Source organism: Monodon monoceros, unplaced genomic scaffold (genome assembly GCF_005190385.1).
Source record: "Monodon monoceros isolate NGI ecotype Baffin Bay Population unplaced genomic scaffold, NGI_Narwhal_1 Super_Scaffold_15, whole genome shotgun sequence".
NCBI lineage: Eukaryota > Metazoa > Chordata > Mammalia > Artiodactyla > Monodontidae > Monodon > Monodon monoceros.
Window position 1 is genome coordinate 14,537,726 of NW_021703771.1, and position 13,435 is coordinate 14,551,160.

Genomic DNA, 13,435 nt, shown 5'->3' on the forward strand with positions numbered 1-13,435 from the left:
AAAATTTCTGCTCAAATGAAATGCAAAAATACAGTTAGTAAAATATGTAAGAAAATGTGGACCTTTCCAGAGCATTTGTGACACAAAGCAATGGAGAAAGTGGATGTGTAAACTCAAAGATGTGATTTCAGGTAATAGCTGTGAATGGTAATATCATTTTCCTAAGAATAGTTTAATCACATATCTCTTTTGAGATTTCTTTTAACTCTCTAAAAATTTTATTTTCAAATTTGAATTTGTCACTTGAATAACATTTCTTTTTTTTTCCTGAAGATAACTTTCTACAGGGTCTCCTGTGGTCAGGATCTTACTTTTTTTTAATTAATTAATTTTTTATTGAAGCACAGTTGATTTACTATGTAGTGTTAGTAGTTTTAGGTTACAGCAAAGTGATTCAGTTATACATATGTATATATTCTTAGGGATCTTACATTTTTTTGAACCAGATCTCTAGCCTCCTGGAGTTCATAGTCTCTCAGGGAAGATAGATAATTGGGCAAAAACAATGGATTGTGCTGAGTTCAGTGCTGTGGGAGTTCAGGGCAGAAGCCTCTCCCTCATCAGTGGTGCAGAGTTGAGGAGGTGCTGTCAAGGAAGGCTTCCCGGTGGAGGTGACTCCCAAGGTGATAGGTGAGAGATGTTCACACATCAGTTGGGCAAAGAGTGGTAGTGGGCTTGGGGTGTGAGTAGCCAGGGGACTGTCAGTGTCTGCAAAACCTGGCTGTGAGAGAGACCTGAACATAGGCAAGTAACTGGTAGTTCAGTCTGGTTACATAGAGTAATTATAAATATTTATTGTGAAAGTAATACATGTTTGTCCTATATAAAATTTGAAAAATTCAAGAAACAAGAGAAAACATATACTGTCACTAATTTCAAGCTGCAGAGTTTACTGTGAACATTTGTCATGATTTTGTCATTTGTACACAGCCTGTTTGGTATAATTCCACTTTGTCTTAAGCAACAGATATGTATGTAGGCATAAAATGCATATACATATATGAAAACATATCTTAAGTAAAACTCGGATCAGGCCAAACATGCTATTTGTTACCTGCTTGTTTCACATTATAATATTATTATAATGTGAAAAAATTATAATGCCCCTGGATGCCATTGTATTTGAAAGTGAAATGTTTCATTTCTGTGAATAAAATATTTTTGAAGCTAACCATCTGGATTCTTCTCTGCAGGAAGAATGTTTCCTGAACCTGGAGGCTCCTATATCGAGGGTATGTGGGTACGACACGCCGTTCCCTCACATTTTTGAGCCGTTCTACATCCCAGACAAATGGAAGTGCTATGACGCCCTTCGAAAAATGATCAACTATTGACCACAGGTAAGCCTGCCCTGCGTTTTGAGAAAGCTACTGAGTGTTCCTCACATTAACGTCCTGTTGATCAAGGAACAACCGTCATCAGTGTGTTGTTGTCTTTTCATAAATGGCAACTTCCAGAACAAAGTGTGGATTTCAGAAAAAAAAATGTGAATTTATAGTAGTGTGTTTACATTTAATAGAAATATATCAAGCATATGCATTATCTGATTTCTATAAAACAAATACATGCACATGTTAACATTGAATAATCACTAGATGAAGATGCCGTCTGCCATGATTGCAAATATACCCTACCCTGTTGTTCCAACTTTATCCTCATTTCTTTATATTTTTATCTGCAATTTAAACCGTTCATGAATAGGGTGAATTTCTGTTATTTAAAGATGGCCCTTCAGGCACCGTTAAATTGGACTCCAGTGATTTAAACTATATGATGATCCATAGCATTCTGAAACTTGCCTTCACGTTATCTTGAAAGATACGTTTGTTGAACAGGATATTTATTATGTATAAGGGAAACTGTTACTTAAAAAAAAAAAAAAAAATCCAGCACCGCTACCATTCCCAGAACCTTTCTTGGCAGGTGAATGTTTTAAAATTATGGCTAATAAGTGACATTTATTCATTGTGATTTTCTAGGTCATGCTTTTCTGTCCCTCTGGCAGTGTTATTCTAGCAAAAATGAATACCATTTAAAGACTGTTAAGTTAGTTTTCAGGGCTTTAATATAGAAGATGCTATCACCAATACACTGATTTGTTTTACCTTTGGCATTTTTGAAATGGTTCAAAATGCGTAGATAGGGATTAAGTGCTTTACATTTTAATATCTAGGTTGTCCAAATAATAATAATACATTTTGAAGAACCATGATCTTTGAAAGGAAAGGGAAGAATAGGCTTTATATAATAACATAGCCCATACTTTTTAAAGATTAGGAAATACTGTGATTCTTGAATTCTGTGTATGGGTAGTAAAGCCAGCTCACCTCAATCCAAAGAGAGAGATACCTTTACATTTGGGCACGTAGAGAAAATAATGCCCTCCGTCCACCACCTGTGATCCCCACCATTTTGTAGTTCTATTCTATCCTCTATTCTGAGGATATTGTCATAGGCATTAGTAGGGCCATTAGTCTACATGCCCCAGTATTCTCTCAGACATGCAGAGGTAGACACTGTATTTCTGATGGCCTCTTAATGTCTGTGAGAGCAGCTAGCTTCTACAGTCTCACTTAAGCCTGGTTGGAGGACTTCCTCACTTTTATGTCCATCTTGTTCCTTGCATGGACCATCCATAATGGAAAGACAAGGTAATACTCTGTGTCCTTGTTGCTTTTTTTTTTTTTTTTTTTTCTTTTTGCAGTACGCAGGCCTCTCACTGCTGTGGCCTGTCCCATTGCGGAGCACAGGCTCTGGACGCGCAGGCTCAGCGGCCATGGCTCACGGGCCCAGCCGCTCCACGGCATGTGAGATCTTCCTGGACCGGGGCACGAACCGCTGTCCCCTGCATCGGCAGGTGGACTCTCAACCACTGCGTCACCAGGGAAGCCCCTGTTGCTATTTTTAAAGTAATCTTTAGGTGCTGGTTTTAAATTTGGATATGTATTTCTTTTTGAACCTAAAAAAAACAAATTTAGACCTCTCATGAAAATACGATAAAAGAAGAGTAACTCCTCTATACTAAAAGTTACATATGGCATTAAAGAAAGTAGTCATGCAGTTGAGAAAATCTGTATTTAATTCACGGTGGCCAGAGTGTCTATAATCGTTATTGACTTCTTTTACAGAAAAACCGGAAGATTAGGACTAGATACGGAAATATTTTTCTGAATTTTTAAATATTTCCTCTTCTTGAAAATAGAGTTTTTATGAAATGAACCGACTTGGATATTGGCTGGAAAATGATGAATTAAGTATTGTATTCACACATATGAATTGATAATTTCCATTAAGAGTTATTTCAGATTAATTTTTAAAAATATTCTGCATGGTAGGCTTATAAATTCCATTTAATTACGTCTGTAAATATTGGATGTGGGTTGCTATTCAATAAAGCCAAAATGAGACTGTCTTTGTTTTTGCCCTTAGTAAAAAGAATTCTTGTGGCAGAGTAAAAGAGTGACGTAACTTGTTAATCCCATCTGAATGAAAGTGAAATGTTTAGAAATGCTGATTTTTCAACTTTATTGTATTTGGTTTCATTCTTTATGGCTCAGACAGTTGTATGTTGATGAAACTTCTGGAATGTTTTTCTTTGTTCTTCCCACTTGTCCCAACAAGGTGGTCTACTGAGGGGCATGCTCACCTTTTCTCCAGAGCGTGGTGAGGCAGGAAGGATCATCTTTGCTTCCGCTCTTTCTTTTTCTGGGACGTGGACAGCCTGAGCCTGTCTTTTGTTATAAAATCATCAAGCTTTTGCTACAGTTTTTTGGGTTTTTTGGCCACGATGTTGCAAAACAAATATTTTTTTCCATGTCCTTTATATTAATATGTAGCTGAAAAGAAAAACAGCATGAATAGCGACATAAGGAGGAAGCCTCCTTGCTGGGGACTTTGTCAGGGCCTCTTGGATCTGACTAGGCCTTTCCCACCCTTCACCATAGTGTAGACAACGGCCTCAGGGACCCCTTTGCAGAAGCCCTCACCCTCCGGCCCTGCCCTCAGAGGGGGTGCGCTCATCCCTGCCTTCCCTCCCATACACCCAAGAAGAGCTCTTCTCACCAGTTCCAGCTGAAAAATCCCACACACACACACCCCAACAAAAATCAGAGAAATAGGGTCATGTAGTGTTTTCCTTTCTCTATAAACACTGGAAAAAATTGACATTTTTTTATGATTGCAAATGTATATATTACTTTAAAACTACAGTTTAAAAAGTTGTGTCCTGTTTATTTTTATCAGATGTTTGGAGGAGGATATGGAAAGTGACATTTGTAGATTGCCAGAGACTTGGAGTAAAGTAAAGAAGGCACTTTGTAACAGATTCTGGAGAGCAGTGGCTAAAATAAACTAAGCTTTTGTTAGGGGTAAAAACAAAGCCCTGTCCTTGGTTTATGAATAGAAACACCTGAACAGTATAGGATGGGAAAAGAGGTACTTGTCAGCAATAAGTTTGGAAAAGATTTAGGGTATCCATCTGGCTTATGGTTCAGGACATTCTGAGTTGAAGATGCCAAAACTGAGTATGGACCTTGGCTTTGGCCTTCCCTCGGGAACCCTGTGCTCGCATGGTCAGTCCAGCAGAGCAGGGAATATGTGCTGGTCATCCATGTCTGGGCCGATAACGGGTTCTATTTGAACATATTTGGTTTAGTTGGACTTATTTTTTTTTAGTTGATATTATTTATGATTTCAGTTGAAGTTACTTGTTTTATTGCCATTGGTATCTTTTTAATACTATTTTTAAAATTCATTTGTTGTTGTAAGAATTTTCCCTTATTTTAATTTTATTTTCTGTAACTCTGTTTCCCTTCTCCAGTTAGCCCTGCAATGCCCACCAGTAAATGCCCCCTTCCCTTCCAAAATAAAGAAGTTACAGTTCATGCTAAACTCGGTCTACGGCGCAAGAAGTGCATATACATCTAAACAATTGTCTTAAAGAAAATTTTTTTTTACATGAAATGAATTGTTCCATATTGTGAAAATAAGAAAATTGTGGTGTGCTCCAAGGATAAATAACAAGATAAACTCAAAGGGCCAATACTGCCTGAACAAAGAGTTACAGGACTTCTATCACTCTGTCACAGTGTGACCATTGCAATGTCCCAGAGCCCTCCCAGGCAGCATGCCGTGTCCCTTTCCCATCCATATAAGGAAAGACATTTTCCCCATTTTTCTGCTGCTCAGCGCACTGAAAGTATACATACTCTGCCCAGTCAGCAGATGACTTGCAGGTTCCCTGGCTATAAAAACAGACAAGCAACCCATGCTCAGTGTCGACTTTCCCTGGCTACCAGGAAGTCGGCCCGCTGTTCTTGCAGCGACTCTTCTCTTTAATAAACTCTATCTTCCTTACATTCTGCCTTGTGTCTGGAAATTCTTTTCCAACCTGCGCTCGGACCACGACAAAAATAGCAATGAGAAGACACTCAAGAGATGTTAAAGGAATTCCAAATTCCCCACTACCCCCAGCCTCAAGATAAAGTCTGCTCCATGTGACAACATGAATGTATAAGTGAATATAATCTTCTACAGCTCCAATTACCCAAGTCCTTTCGCAAAAGAATATCACATCCATGTTCCGTACAACTGATAGATATTATCCAAGCTAAGTAAACAGTACACGTTAGAAAGAGAAATGAGGCACAAGAGCAAGACAGTTACCTCATTTTAGTCCATGAAATTTAAGTCACAGAAGCTAGAAACTCTTGCTGGGATCCTGAGAAGACATCCCACAGAGGGTCCACACTCGGTTTCGTGAAATCTCCTTCCTGTCAGCTTGCCTGAGGTGGACTCGTGTGGCTTCTGGCTGCTTGGCCTCCCTGCCCCCACTTCTAGAAACAGCAGTGCTGTTTGTTTAGAGAACTCCCTCTCCCAGCTCATGTGGCTCTCTCTGGAGGGGCTGCCAATCCCATTGCCATCCGGCACCAGCCACAGGGATGGCCCTGGCCCAGGCCCTCCGGGTACCACAGGACAGAAGGTCGGGTTGCTCATGCAGAAGCACAACTTAGTAAGCCTCAGACTTGTCAGGGACACTAAATTCTAAAAGACTGGTTCTCAAACCTTTACCCGTTCCAGGCACACCAGGGATAGAGCTTATGGGTGTGCACCATGTAGGCACACAGCACTGCCTTAGCAGAGATGCTCAGCTGAGGGGTGAGGAACATGACCCCAAAGCCTCATGTTGGAATTTTCAGAGAGACCTGAGGTTTGGAGACTCTGATGTGTTTTCCTAGGCCATTGAACTTGGAAAGATTAGGGAACATTCATATATGGGCAAAGATTTGGAAACCCTGACACCTGATACCTCCCTGAATATGGTATTTAAAGATATTTGCCAGGAAAATGAGAAATAAAATTAGAACAAGAATGAGGAAATCATAGGTGGAAAGGACTAGAAGTAAAACTGAAAACAAGTTAGATGAAAAGATGTACATCAGTAATTGTCATAAATACACTTTTTGTTGTTGTTGTGCCGTGAGGCTTGTGGGATTTTAGTTCCCCGACCAGAGATTGAACCCAGGCTCTCAGCAGTGAGAACACAGAGCCTAACCACTGCACCACCAGGGAATTCCCATAAATACTCTTTTTATGTGAAACGAATGTTCTACATTTGACAAAAGGAATATATCACAGTGAAAATATAGCAGTTAAATTCTTTACATTCTAAATGCGTAGTATTAAAATGTAAGCAAAAACTTATAAATGCAAAAGATATGAACAGAACAGTTGTAGAAGGCTTTGTCACCCCACTTTCAATTTGTTACATGAAGTAGACAGGAATAAGTAATAGGTTTAGGTCAATAGAAATATATTTTAAACTTTGTGTCTTCATAAACAGAGACTATGTCGCCTTTTAGCCTATACACAGGAGGTTTAAAAAATTGACCATATACTGTACTAAGGCACAAAGAAAACTAGCAGTAAATTCCCCAAAGAAAAGAGTATTCGAAGGTACCACATCCCACTTAGAAAGGCACCCAGATAAGTAACTGTGGAAGCAAGGAGGAAGCAACTACAACATAATGAGAAGAGAAGACCACTGGTGTGCTTCAGCCAAAATTTTACTCACAGATAAATTCATAGACTTTAAATCTTTAAAAAAGAAAATCTGAAAATACAAGGATGCAAGAATAAAGGAGGAAGAAGCACAAGAAGAATGAGAAGAAGAATAAAGTTAATAGCAGAACATTCCAAATGAGAAAAAGAAAATTGTAAAATCAAAGTTAAACGTCTTTTGGTAAAGATGCAAGTTTTTCTTTCATTTTATACTGTCTGTTCCCTATGAAGGTGGAGGTTTTTATGTAATCATGATATCAGCAAATAAAGGCTACATAATTGTTGTTCCTGTATTGGGTAACACTTTCAAGGTCCTTCATTTGAGGAGAGGAAATAATTTAGCCAAACCTAATTGTTTATCCAATGTATTGATAAACAAAGGTCTTTGTTTTTAGAATATTTTGTTCCATCATTTTAAGAAAATAATTACTAAGGTCTTGTTTTGCTAAGTCCTTCAGTTTCTTGCCGAGGCCTACTTGGCTACCGTAAATATCTTATTTCTGTGAATTTTCATAAGATACAGTGACCGTTGTCGAAGAAATATTAATCAGTCGATCTCAGAAAGAAATAGAAAATTTTATTGAAGCCAAATTTGAGGATTATAACCCGGGAAGAGCATCTCAGAAAGTTCTGAGAACTGTTCCGCTCGTTAGAAGTCAAGGCACAGTTGTATAAGTCTTTTGAGATAGAGGGCTGTACATTAAATGATGTATTATTGACGGCTTACAGAATCCAGATCTAAGTGTCATCATGGTCCGTTACAAAATCAAAAAGGAATGTTATCTTTAAGGAGTTATCTTGTTGATGCTACGAGAATGTTGCTGTTGATGGTCGAGCTGGTATTTCTGCCGATAGGGACGGTTTGGTGATTCATAATGCAGATACACAATGCACAGTGGGGGGAGAGAGGAGGCCAAAGGGCAGAGAAATTTTTTTATGTTTCAATTTTTCTTGTCTTGCCATAAAATATGAATTTTATTTCACACTATAAAGAATTAGAATAATTTTAAAAAATATTTTCTTGATCATTTGGAATGTCTACCTACTTATTACACTGGGATTTTTTTCCCCTTCATTCCTAATTTTTGTTTTAATTGAAGTATAGTTGATTTGCAGTGTTGTGTTAATTTCTGCTGTACAGCAAAATGATTCAGTTATACATATATATACAATCTTTTTTATATTCTTTTCCATTATGGCTTCTCATAGGATATTGAATGTAGTTCCCTGTGCTATATACAGTAGGACCTTGTTGTTTATTCCATATATAACAGCTTACATCTGCTAATCCCAGCCTCCCACTCCATTTCTCCCCCAACACCCTCCCCCTTGGCAACCACAAGTCTGCTCTATGTCTGTGAGTCTGTTTCTGTTTCGTAGATAGGTTCATTTGTATCATATTTTAGATTCCACATGTTTTACTGGTTCCACAAAGACAGGGAGCTTTGGTCTGTTTATTACAATTCTGCAAAGCCTAGAAAAGTCCTGGTCTACAGAGGCTCTCAATATGCTGCTGAACAAACCCATGAAGGGAAATGCAGGCCTATACTTGAATCAGACCTTGTACTTGAAAAGCACTTAGGCAGAGCCCTCTTTGAGTAGTGTAGACATTTAAAATAATATATTGATAGTATTTGATGTTTTATACCAGTTGATATTCTAGACCATCAGAGATATGGGGTTGTATTTCATTTCTTCAGGAATTTCAGGAACAGAAAGAGTCCTTCTGGTAGGGCAAGACCTCAAAAGTCCCCAAGAGATGAGCATCGTTTCTATATTTTTGGGCCTATTTCTTCAGATAGATTTCAAAACCATGTATTTTTTTAAGGGGCTCTAAGACAAGATTGTACATTAAAATGTGTCTGCAAATGGACAAACCAGAATAGAATGTTCATTCAAAGCTGTTCATTTGAGAGTGATGAGATTATCAGTAATTTTCCTTTATTTTCTTCATCTCTGTTCTTGTAAGTCACAAACGGAGAGCCAGCCTGGCTCAGAGCTATCCTACCAATGGTCCCATCTTCTGTTTGGTCTGCAGACTTGGGACTGGGCCAGAGGTAGGACACCATGTCCTTGGCCACAGTGACTAGTCAAGGGATGGGAGGTGACCCAAACCAGCCAATCAAAGCCATTTTCAGGATTTTTCAAACAAACAGATCTGGGGTGATGTTATTCTGGGAGGACCTACTGCTACCTTCCCTGTAGAGGAAGGCCATCTTCATCCGAGAAAGAAAGGAACCAATGTACTAAGGAAAGATGTTATACAAGCTGGGTCAGTGCCCCCACGGCCAGCTGGCCAGCTCCATTGCTGCCATGTGCAGCCTCAACTTCCTTTCACTCTGTGAGGAATCGCCCCAGGATCCTTCCACTTTGTTCTAAATTGGATTTCTGTTGCTTGCAAACAGAAACATCCTAATTCAGTCCTTCCAATGCTTTGGAATATATTCTTTTTGAAAGAAGAAAGTCCACATGTTTTAACTAAAATATACTTGGGGAGAACCCTTCACCCTTGGGACTAGTCTATGTATTGTGCTTGATTTTTTTCTTATCTACGACATGCAAACTAGATGGAGATACTGTGTTAATATCAAGTATCTTAGCCATAAAATAAATGAATTCAGACTTTCAGCCTGAAAGTTGAATGCTAGCAACCTTCCCTTAGGCCAAGAAAATGAGCAGTTCCACAGCATCTGTCTTTTGGAAGCCTTACTCTTTGGAGGCTTATTGACATAAAGTTCTTTACTAAAGTCATGAGACCTTAGAACTGTTTTTAAACTTACCCATATAGCCCCAAACAGCCCTTGGGTATTTTCTTTTTTAAAGAAGTTTAATATGCCTGTGGTCAGTCTAATAACAAATGTTTCTTTGAGAATACTTTGTGTAAATTCCCCATATTTTCCTCTTTCCATTGAAGCATACATTTACTTTCACCCTATTTCATCTTCTACGTGAAATATTTCAAGGAGGTCAGAGAACATGCGTGTGGTGACTGCGTGCCTTTCACCAAATGTAAAAATTGCAAATTACAATTCATCTTCCCTAGGTTACCCTAACCCAGAGGAAAAATTAAATTAATACTAATAGCAACAAGTAGTGTTTTGGTTTTTTGTTTGTTTTTTAATTCTATCCCAACTGCTAGACAGCCTCATCAGGTTCTCCCTAATTATTTGGGAGAGTTGCTTGGACAACCATGTGGAATCCACAGTTCTCTGGGTCTGGCTTCACATCCCTGCAGAAGTGTCTGCTGCCAGCAGCTGCGACAAGGGCCACCTGCAGCTGGTACTCCCTGCCCCGAAGCTCCCCCGCAAGGATGAGGCGTAAGTGTGGATGCCGGTGACACTATTCCTCATTGGGTCTCTGGAGCGGAGAGACAGTGCTCTGTGTTCTTCCCGGAAGCAGGAAAATCATCTCCCATTGTGATACATGGATCCCAGGAGAGCATGGCTGTGTGCCCCCAAAATCTCATGGATGTTTGGTGAAACAGACCATGTGCTATTTTCACTGGTGACAGACCAACTCTTGTACTTAGAAGCTCTGTCCCTCTCTGGGGCTCCAGCATTGTTATTGGTCTAGGCTGGGTCCCCAGCTCCCTCCTCTCTGAGACCAGGCTCCTCCGCAGGGCTCCTCTGTCTCTCTGTACATAGAGACCATTGGCCAACCTGCCTGCCCATCTTGCAGGTCAGTCTAAGTGTTAGAGCAGTGTACTTTAGTCCTAACTAGGTTTACTCTTCCAAGAAAGGACCTCATGTCTATCAGATTTATTTGATGTTATTATGTGCACAGTAATAATTTTCATATAGATCATGAGAAAATTGCTTAGGAGAAAATGGAATGGCAGTGTGTGTGATTTATGGTACTTCCATATGATTAGGTACTCTATAGGATTTGCAAGTAATGATTACGAAAATTATGTAGCAACATGGAAAGATGCTCATTATATACTTTTAAGCGGAAAAGTCATGGTGCAAAATTATATGTATATTATGATTATGACTATTATTATGATTACAACCATTATTACTTAAGATTTTTCTTGCGTAGGAATAGAGAATATAGCAGCACTGTTAGAGTGAGAACCATATATCATAATAAAAGGGTAGTTTTTAGCATGTTATTAACGCAAACTAATAAAAGTACCGAATATATACTTTACTAAACTGTTAGCAAGTATTAAACATTGTGTAACCTTCCTATTTAAAACATGGTTTCTAAGCACCGGTACTAAAGAATCTTTTAGTCCATCTGATTACTGCAAGAACCTGAAATAAATAAAATACAAGTTTTTCCTTTCTCTCTCAAACTCTCTCTCCCTCCCCCTCACACACACACACACACACACACACACACACACACACACACACTATGAATTATTCGAATGAGAATGATTCATTAGATAAACTCAGAAACGAAGACTAAAAAAAGAAATAATTCCTCTTCTACAGTACTATACTAATGCCTTTGTAACGTTTTGACCCTTTCTATTATGATTTATAAGTTTATTAGTGTTACAGCAGAAAAAAGATGTCACATTCAAAGGTTTTAATTGAATAGAGTTTAATAAAGGAACTTATTTACAAAGTTCTGGGCAGAGGTAGGGAACCAGGAAGGAAAGGTGAAGCACTCACGAGCTCACAACTCTCTCTGGGAAGTCATCACCGTGGAGCCTGAAGCGGGGTGGGTAGGAATGGTCCTGGAGCCCGGTGAGAGCGGTTGCCATGGAAGAGGGGCTGCCTGACAGGAGCTGTGGCCACAGAGAAACAGGACAGCTGCTGAAACAGCATGGGCCTGGGAGAGAGGAGGGTACATATCCTGGTCTCTCTCTCTCCTTCTACCCTCTGATAGCCTGTCAGTGCTTCCCTTTGGCCAAATCCAATTTCAGGCTAAGAGGCAGACTAGCTTGGTGGTGCCATCCCCAGTGTAGCCTCTCCAGAAACAGAGCAGGGCAGAGCCGTGGGGAGTGGATGCAGAGAGGGGTGAATGGAGACTAACCCGCATGAGGAGCCCCCAGCTATTCCATATCACAGGAGGCACCCACCCAAGGAGATGCCTGTTGAACTGCAAGCTGACTGTTTTTGAATCTGATGAAAAATGTAGATCCTTTTTAGTCATGCCACCTTTTCCTGGGCGAGCCTGGGCTTTTGATGGCTATGTGTTCTGCCAGTGGAAGTTTCTGGTGGAGCATCTATGCCCTGTCTTTGCAACGATACCATGGGAGCCCTCAGCCTTCCTACAAAAACCTGGACTGTTTGAGCTTTCAGTCTGGCACGGCTGCCACGCTGGAGGAGAGCTTCTGTGCTGTTTGCCAGCTCACACCTACTGTTCCCTGGGCAGACGCTTTTATCTTTCATTTTGTTGGAGTGCATCCTGCAGTAGATTCCTTAGAACGTCTTCATGAGAAGCTAATTTCTTGATTCCTTTCTTGTCAGAAAATGGCCTTCCTCTAACCCTTGACTCATAGTTTGGCTGAGTATAAAATTTTAGGCTAAGACACATTATTGTCTCAGAATAGTTAAGGCATTGCTTAATTCTTCTCAACTTGTCTTAAGTCTCTTATTTTTTCTTTTAAAATTTACCTCTTTATCAGACCTCTTGGGATACTTCCTTAATCTTGTCTTCTGATTTTCTACCCGTTAGCTTTATTTTGGCCAACTTTTTTTTTCTGATCTCTCTCAGAGCATCCTCTTATTTTAAGGCTGCCATATCAGCCTGTATATGTATGTGTACCTGTATATATATGTGTACATACACATATATACAAATATATATACATATGTGTGTGTGTGTGTATCTCTCAAGATATATATTTGAGTTATTGCTTTTTTAGGAGTTTTATCATGTTCTCTGAATTATATTGTTTCCTCTGGTTTCCATTTTTCTGTTTCTTTTGGCTTCTCTTTTTTGTCTTATGTATGCTGATTACCAGTTGGTTTTATTCAAGACTGAGCATCAAAAGCTGACCTGGATTGTGATATATACCTGCAATGGAATACTATTCAACCATAGAAATGAGTGAAATCCTGATACACACGGCAAAAGGGGTGAACCTCCAAAACATGCTGAATGAGGGATGGCAGACACAAATAGTCACGTGTGATTCTGTTTATATGAAGGATCCAGAGTAGATAAACCCATGGAGACAGGATGTAGAGGAGTGGTTTCCCGGGGCTGGGGGAAGGGGAGAATGGGAAGAAAGTGCTTAATGGGTACCAGTAAGGGGGTTCACTTTGGAGTGATGGACAAGTTGTGGAATTAAATAGAGCAGGGGTCCGCAACCCCCAGGCCCCGGACCAGTAATGGTCCACACAGCAGGAGGTGAACGGTGGGCAAGCGAGTGAAGTTTCATCTGCCGCTCCCCACTGCTCACATTATCACCTGA

General features: G+C 39.7%; 1 protein-coding gene across 5 annotated transcripts in view; it reads left to right on the forward strand.

Moving 5' to 3' along the window:
• Positions 1-13,435, forward strand: part of BCKDHB (branched chain keto acid dehydrogenase E1 subunit beta) — a 285,277-nt gene that overhangs the window by 230,147 nt on the left and 41,695 nt on the right. For 3 of the 5 annotated variants that reach the window (XM_029223430.1, XM_029223433.1, XM_029223432.1), the window contains one exon: positions 1,194-1,340. In XM_029223430.1, the coding sequence (XP_029079263.1) occupies positions 1,194-1,334 (141 nt within the window). In that variant the 3' untranslated portion in view covers positions 1,335-1,340. Of the gene's footprint in view, positions 1-1,193; positions 1,341-2,704; positions 2,762-3,128; positions 3,413-13,435 lie in introns of those variants that run through there. The other 2 variants (XM_029223429.1, XM_029223431.1) reach the window with 2 other exon arrangements.